The sequence below is a fragment of the Myxocyprinus asiaticus genome, chromosome 37 (genome assembly GCF_019703515.2).
Source record: "Myxocyprinus asiaticus isolate MX2 ecotype Aquarium Trade chromosome 37, UBuf_Myxa_2, whole genome shotgun sequence".
Lineage (NCBI taxonomy): Eukaryota > Metazoa > Chordata > Actinopteri > Cypriniformes > Catostomidae > Myxocyprinus > Myxocyprinus asiaticus.
Genome location: NC_059380.1, coordinates 42,006,658 through 42,015,000, shown reverse-complemented (window position 1 = coordinate 42,015,000; position 8,343 = coordinate 42,006,658). Strand labels below are relative to the sequence as shown.

Genomic DNA, 8,343 nt, shown 5'->3' with positions numbered 1-8,343 from the left:
CATGGCTGTTCGAAAGCCCCGCCGACGGAGTTTGACCAGCGCGCCTGCTCGTCTCCCTCGCCTGCGTCTCATAGCACGTTTAAACAACACAGCCACACCTCCAACTAAAATGTCAAACAAAATGTCCGAATATTGAAAATCCGGGAAAAGATTGACTGGTATATGCTGTCGAATGTTCAGCAGTTCGTCTCTGGTAAAACTGACTGGAAAAAATATAGGTTATTAAAAGGCTTAATTTTGTGAATACTTAGAACATTCATTGTAATGGACCCAAGTCTTCTTGTTTATGGACTGATGCATGATTATAAATACGAGATGTTACTAAAAAAAAGACACATAAGAAGCATAGAATGTTTAGAAACATGCATAGAAACATTTTTGAATGTTTATATTTAAAAATAACTCTTGATGGCTGAGTTCATCTTGATTTTGACAGACAGTATCCCTAGAGACAAATGGAAAAAAATCTGTTTTTATCTAGCTAAAACTGGAATACCGGACAATTACGACAAGTGATTGCTGATATTGATTAATGATCATCTACTGTTGATGAATTACTGCTCATATAATATTTATTAGCCTAAGAAAATGTTTACTTTATTGTGTTTATATTGTAATACATTGTTGATGATTGTAAGAGTGCATGTTTTGTTTCCCTTATCTGTGTTTGTGTGAGCTGGAAGAACAGACATTTCAAAATAAGAGTCCCCGGTGTGTTTCGGGCTTGTTTATAATTATTAGTCCCACATTATTCACCTTTTTTTTCTGGTTAGTATTGGGATTTTGGTTGCACAACTGCTCCTGTGGTTTTATTAATTTGGACTCCTGTAGCTACTATGTTTGTGCCCATCACAGTAAGGAAAGACTAAGGAACATTTTTAACACTTGAATACATTTTTAAAATGATCGGCTAATTATTCAGTTATCAGCATTTTCCACCACCTTAGTTATCAGTATTGGCAAAATTGTCACTAATTGGTCAACCTCTATCTGTCAGCAAATGCTCGATTTGATGATGTGTTATGAACGTTGCTGTGGTCTGAAAGTCTCACCTCAGCGAGATCTTCAAAACAGCTGCCCACCAGCGGATGAGGACTCCCTTCATCAGTCATCTCCACCGTATCTTCAATCAAGCCCAACAGCTTCACCGTCACTTCGTGAATGTCCACAATACGACTGAAAATATTCTCCACGTCCTACAGACACAGACAGCAGTTATGACCACCTGTGAAGTGAGGATGATGGGTATGATTATGTGGAAGACGAAGAGGACTCACGTGAGGGGAGAAGAGCATGGTGTTTGAAGCGAACGGCTCGCGGAACACTTTGATGATGAGGTTGAGATCTCGCAGATACTGTCGTACCTCGGCCATGAACGCTTTCACCAGGTCATAATACATCTGTTCTTCGGACGCTGATGGTTCCTCATCCATCAGAGGAAACACACTGATGTCCTCCTCAACTTGATGGAACATGTCCATCAACACCTGTAACCACAACAACAGGGGCGGAGCCAGTGTTGAAAATTGAAGAAAACATTTTTGCTAAATGAAATAATAATAACATAATAGAAAGAAAAAAACGGAAACTCTAACTCTAAAATTAAATTACAATCAATAAAATTACCTTAAATTATTTATATATATTTTTTATTCAAAGTACATTGTAAAAGTGAAACCTTTAATATTATTAAACATATAAAAACTATATCCGTTAACAAGCAAAACAGGTTTTGATGTTTCACAATGCACATTTAAAACTGTAGGTTAAATGTTCTTTTTTGCATATTCATAAGATTAATAATGAATAATCTAATTAATGTTATGAATACGCAATAATATGCAAATAACGTTAACCTAGAGTTTAAAAATGTGTGAAATTATTATTTTTAATTTTATTTGCAATTTATCATTCCAATTTATTTATTTTTAATTAAAAAAATAAATTCAATTTTAATTTTCAATTGCTTCACTCTGTGACTGTTTGATTCAGTATTCATGAGATGAATAAACTGCGAATAACATAAAAATACAATTAATTATGGGAAGTCAGGTTTAGAGGTTTCACATTGTTCGTTTGTAAACTCTACATTATAATTCTTATTTTCATATTCATAGGATTAATAACATTGATTCGACATACACAGTGTGCAAGGAACATGTGACCCATGAAAGTGAGCGATGATAATTGGTTAATATTATTTTCCCAGCCCGCACGGCCTGTATTACATCGGCAGAGGAATAACAGGCACTGATTAATATTCGTGAAGAATGTAAACAGATTTCTGTAGTGCTGTTATACCTTATCAGCACACATGGCCACAGTGATGTCCTGTTGTGAGATCTCATAATGGCGAATGTTGCGTACGTAATTTCCCGCCAGCTTCAGTATGTCTGCTGAGATATATTCAAGCACTGCTACGATGTACACAGACACCTGATGATCGATCTTATATCCCAGAACCTCCTGCAGAAGAGAGCAGAACCACAGTAAAACACATTCAGCACATAAACATCTCTCACTCAAGTCATTTGAGAAAATGTGCCTTTTCCATTTTTGAAAAGGAGATGTTTCATTTCTGTCAGATTCATCTATCAGACAAAGATTAAAGTGAAGTCCATTGTGCCATCTCAAACTTCATTGAAAACATTCATACAAATGTAACTGATCTTGAGTGAAATAAAAAAATTATAATAATAATTTTATCTTTATTTATTAATAGGTTTATATTTAATTTTGCATTGATATAGGTTTAGTGTGCTTCATCACATGTTGTGGTCATTAATGGAATGACTCAATCATATTCAATGACTGTGAAAAGAAAAACAAATGATTATTTCAGGCATCACTATACATGTCATACACTTTTGGCAGCTGCTCCTGAATTTCACAACAGCATTAGTGTGGAGACACTGCAAGTGTTCCCTCTACAGGACATGAGTGCTACTGCAGAGAAAGTCTCCGTTTCATCTGAACTGTGTCCACATTACTCCAACACAGGGGTTCTCAAACTTTTTTGTCAGCTGAACCCCTTTGACCTAAATGATTCACCTGAAGTACCCCGTGATATTTTAAGTAACATTAAACTTTCGAAATATAATTAATGTTTCATCACTTTATTTTTCTTATTATTGTTATATTTTAATGAAACTTTATTCCATCATTTTGTCTAATAATTTTTATATACTTCATTTCGTTTGATTCACCATTGGCATTTCTATCCCATTCTCAATCAGAGACTGCACTACAGTCACAGGAGTAAAATTTATAACTACAAAAAATGTCCCACTTCTAGAAATATTTTTTAGGAAATTATACACTTTATTTGTTTTGTTTTTTTAGGAAATAAAACATGATTACCCTATATTGTAGGCGGCCGCCAACATGACACCTTTAAGACCCATCAGAAGCCTCTGTCAACCGGTCGGTTCGGCAGTGAACAGAACCAGCGCACAAGCGGTTAACAGTACAGAACAAGGCTAAACAATGTCAGGATAATGAAAAAACATGATTGTGTTGCTGATAATGAAAATAATTATGTTACAACGTAACTTTGTATAGAGAGTTGCATGTAATTTGTTTTGCATTAAAAAAAGCCATTTTCTCACTGTCATTCCGTTGCATGAGAGCGTGCAATCTCACTCTCTTTTTTCTCACACACACACTCACTGCATATGTGTGTGTTTGTGTGTCTGTGTGTTTGTAAGTTTGTGTGTGTATATGTGTGTGTGTTTGTAAGTGTGTGTTTGTGTGTCTGTAAGTGTGTTTGTAAGTTTGTGTGTGTATATGTGTGTGTGTGTTTGTAAGTGTAAGTGTGTTTATGTGTAAGTGTGTGTGTATATGTGTGTTTGTAAGTGTAAGTGCGTGTGTGTTTGTGTGTATGTGTAAGTGTGTGTGTGTTTGTGTGTGTGTGTATGCGCGTTTGTGTGTAAGTGTGTGTGTGTGTCTGTATGTGTATGTGTGTGTGTGTGTGTTTGTAAGTGTAAGTATGTTTGTGTGTAAGTGTGTGTGTTTGTGTGTGTAAGTATATATGCATGTGTGTGTGTGGTTGTGTGTGTGTGTGTGTTTGCGTGTGTAAGTGTATATGCATGTGTGTGTGTGTGGTTGTGTGTGTGTGTGTGTGTGTGTGTGTGTGTGTGGTGTGTGAGAGAGAGCAAAGAGAGCGAGACTGCACACGCAGTAAAAGAGAGAGAGAGAGAGCGAGAGAGAGAGAGAGAGAGAGAGAGTATGTACTATCATGCAATCTATGGTGAGAAAATTGCACTGAAGCCTTAGACACATAGTTTGGTTTGAAGGAAAATTGATGCGATTGGTTTAATTGTGTTCTTTCTTGTTTTTTTTAAATAGTCAAAATAAAATGAAATTTTAATGGTGAGAACATCTAATATATCACATCTGATCAGAAATATACAAGACATGAAAACATTTGGCATCTTTAATTATATACAGCCTGAAAAATGTTTAAATTTTTTTAATGAAGCTGTTTTCTGAACCATTAAACAAACAAAAAAACAAAAACAAAACAAATTGAATGTGATTTTTTTTGGCATTATACAGTATTTGATCCATAAGGCTGTGTTGTTTAAGTTTCTCTTAGCCCACACATGCCACAGTCGTAAATCTTGAGGTATTATCAGAGGACTTTTCAGAAATACCACAAGTTTGGAGTTTGGCCACGACAGTTTTTTTTTCCTTGGTCGATAAAAATGTATAAAAAAGGATGACATTACAATTCAGCAGATAATATACTATATGAATAAAATTATAAAAATTGTAAAATAAAATAAAAATAATGTACAAACTTTTAACCAAGCACAATTGCTTCTATTCAGCAAATACTCATTTTTAAATATCAGTAACAATATAATCTTTATTGTAAATTGTATTATATCAAAATCAGCAAAGATGTCACATAATAAAAAAAAGAGTGCTTTGCAATGCGAAGGCGGATATTGTTTAATAAAAAAAAATATTTTAGATTTTTTTTTAAAGCAGGAAATAAGGCCAGGCCATCTTGCGATGAATATTTATTGTAATCAAACAACATTATATCAAATAAGTAATTAAAATTGTGCTATAGAAATTGTATAGACGTAGTGAATTGTAGCAGAAAATAATAAAAATGGTAAAAAAAATGATTACAAATAAAAATATAACCATCCATTTTTTTTCTTGAGCTACTGATTTTTTAGTTCACTTGCACTAGTGCTAACAGCCCTTTCATAGGAGTATTTGAAACATCAGTTTAGTCTATGCATGTGTGTGTTTTTAAGATGGTGTGGCATGTTAAAAGCAGTTTTTACTATTTAACAGCTTTTTGTTTTATACTCAATAAGAAACACGTCTGATTGGAATGTGGTAGACATGATGCTAATCCAGTCTAATTATACAAATGTTCTTTAAGACCAACTAGCTGACTAGATGTTCAAACCACCCACAGACTAGTTGATTGTGAAAATATGTAGATTTGCACATTGCCTGTGTGAGTCATGATGAACAAGCACCTTTAGAAGCGGATGAATCTTATCCACCGGCAGGGCTAAAGGGTTCCTCCTCTTCCTCTTCTCTATAGCAGCCTGGGCATCCGCGATCGCCCATTTCTCTATAGGGTGAGGGAAACTCCTCTGCACACGCTCCTGACAAACACACAAACACAATATGAGACAGAGAAAGGTGGAGAACACAAATGAAACAGAGATTAAAGGAGGAGCATCACAGGATCCATTAAAGGTATGAAAGATGAATGGAAGTTTATTTGATCCTCACTGGGAACATTTACACATTACTGTGAGAGACAATCACACATAAACAGTGATGGGTGACATCAGGGCGGGACGGGTGATAAAACTGAAGAGCAGATCACAAACGCAGGGAGCTGACCATGAGAAACCAGCTGACAGGTTTAACATGATCGGTGGTTAAAGTCTTAACCGTTAACTAACTAATGCACCTGTCCATCTCACACCCGTCATCTGTGAGCCAACCAAACACAAACACAAACAGGCCAGAATGAGTTAGTGAAGTACAAGACTGAGATAATACAGCTGACAGAAGAACATTTACAAGAAAGAGAGAGAGTGCCAGTTGAGCCTTGCAAGATATGTTTTTGAACCACTTTTCATTCACACTAATGTTTTGAAACCCAGAAATCCACAATATTACAATAAATGTAATATTATTATAATTTGGGAGCAAAACTACAGGTCACATAAGGATTCAGAGAAAAAAAGAACTGATTCTACCCCATGTTTGTCTCAAACATGACACCGTGAGAGCGGCAGCCTGTTGCAGCAACTCCTGGAGTCTCACTGATCTTTATCGTTTTTATTTAATTGTTTTGTCTCTTTTTTTAATCTTTTTGTTGGGCTGCCTGGGTTATCACTCACTATGGTTCACGATGCTGAGAGGAGTGTTGTGTTTGTGTACACACGGGACCAGCTGTTAGCGCTCTCTAGACCAGCGCTTCTACCCGGAGCTAGACCTGTGATCCCGGTGGAGCTCAGGAGAAGACGCCGGGGATGTAGAGCCGGAGCAAAGCTGAGAACGAGGAGGAGCTGATTTAAACCCTCGGTTCCGGCAATTGTCATGGGGAACCTGAGGTCTTTGGGAAATAAGATGGACGAGTTGTGTGTACTGATTCGGACCCAGAGGGAATACTGGGAGAGCAGTATGTTGTGTTTTATGGAGACTTGGCTGCACGCGGACTTCATGGACCACAGTGCCTCCATACCCGGCTTCAGGATTATTCGGCGGACAAGAATGTTGCGCTGAGCAGTAAGAACAAAAGTGGAGCGGGGGCCTGGGTATCTCAGCGAGTATTAACGATGACTACCACACCTGGAGTCACGAATTTGAATCCAGGGCATGCTGAGTGACTCTAGCCAGGTCTCCTAAGCAACCAAATTGGCCCGGTTGCTAGGGAGGGTAGAGTCACATGGGGTAACCTCCTCGTGGTCATGATTAGTGGTTCTCGCTCTCAATGGGGCGTGTGGTGAGTTGTGTGTGGATCGTGGAGAGTAGCATGAGCCTCCACATGCTGTGAGTCTCCGCGGTGTCATGCACAACGAGTCACGTGATAAGATGTGTGGATTGACGGTCACAGAATCAGAGGCAACTGAGACGTGTCCTCCACCACCCGGACTGAGGTGAGTAATCGTGCCACCACGAGGACCTACTAAGTAGTGGGAATTGGGCATTCCAAATTAGGAAAAAAGGGGATCAAAAAATAAAATAAAAAAAGAAGAAAGGTGGAGGGATTGCAGTTTTTGTGAATGAAAGGTGGTGCAATCCCGGACATATTACCCTGAAAGAACGCATCAGCTCTCCAGTCATTGAACTTTTAGCCATGGGAATGCATCCATATTATTTGTCACAGGAATTCTCTTCCACAATACTAATCAGTGTTTACATTCCACTGTCAGCTGACGAGGCGGAGGCATGTGACGTAATACATGTGACGCATGTATTGCTAAGTTACAGTCTCAACACCCTGAGGCTTTTCTGACCATTACTGGAGACTTTAACCATGTTAATCTGGACTTCATTCTCCCAACTTTCCATCAGTTTGTTGACTACACTACATGGGAAAATAGAACACTAGACCTTTTGTATCCTAATGCTAAAGATGCATACAGAGCTACTGCCCTGCCCCCACTAGGGAGATCAGACCACAATTTTGACTTGTTAACACCCAAGTATGTTCCTGCAGTTCAAAGGTAGCCTGTCTCCACAAGCATTGTGAGGAGGTGGACTCAGGAGGCCAGTGCAGTACTGCAGGACTGCTTTGAAACTACAGACTGGGATGTGCTCTGCAAACCACATGAGTTTAATATAAATAACATTACTGACTGTATCACAGACTACATTAACTTCTGCAAGGATACCACCATCCTCATCAGGACTGTACGCTGTTTTCCCAATAATAAGCCTTGGATCACCAGTAGGGCTGAAACAATTAGTAAACGTTATCGACAACGTCAACAATAAAAAATTGTCGACAAAAATGTTCATTGTCGAATAGTCATTTGATCTCATTTAACGTAACATGAGATCACATTAAACTCTAATGATGATGTGTGAGAGCATCACTGCAGTTCCTGACTGAGGAGAGGAAGAATTACACAGATCACAGATGCACTCTAAACTTTCCAAACAGCTTCAGCTGATGTAGATCACAAAGTATGAGGGAATTATAATGCAAAAATACAAAATAAGTAAATACAGAAGCTCGTTGTAGAATAAGTGGAGCCGGAGCTCTTTAAAGGAAACACCCCGGAGTTACATCTTTAATGCGGTTATATTTAATGCGTTACATCTTTAATGCGCAGTTATATTTAATGCATT

The 8,343-nt window shown here is 37.8% G+C and overlaps 2 protein-coding genes across 4 annotated transcripts in view; one reads left to right on the top strand and one right to left on the bottom strand.

The window, feature by feature from the left end:
• Nucleotides 1-8,343, bottom strand: part of LOC127428111 (son of sevenless homolog 1-like) — an 89,869-nt gene that overhangs the window by 54,067 nt on the left and 27,459 nt on the right. For all 3 annotated transcript variants that reach the window (XM_051676196.1, XM_051676198.1, XM_051676197.1), the window contains 4 exons: nucleotides 5,505-5,636; nucleotides 2,302-2,466; nucleotides 1,278-1,487; nucleotides 1,053-1,196 (listed from right to left, as the gene is read on the bottom strand). In XM_051676196.1, the coding sequence (XP_051532156.1) occupies nucleotides 1,053-1,196; nucleotides 1,278-1,487; nucleotides 2,302-2,466; nucleotides 5,505-5,636 (651 nt within the window). The remainder of the gene's footprint in view (nucleotides 1-1,052; nucleotides 1,197-1,277; nucleotides 1,488-2,301; nucleotides 2,467-5,504; nucleotides 5,637-8,343) is intronic.
• LOC127428123 (replication factor C subunit 4-like) overlaps nucleotides 5,612-8,343 on the top strand; it is a 42,835-nt gene continuing 40,103 nt past the window's right edge. The window contains exon 1 of the mRNA XM_051676225.1: nucleotides 5,612-5,730. The gene's annotated coding sequence lies outside the window, so the exon portion shown is untranslated. The remainder of the gene's footprint in view (nucleotides 5,731-8,343) is intronic.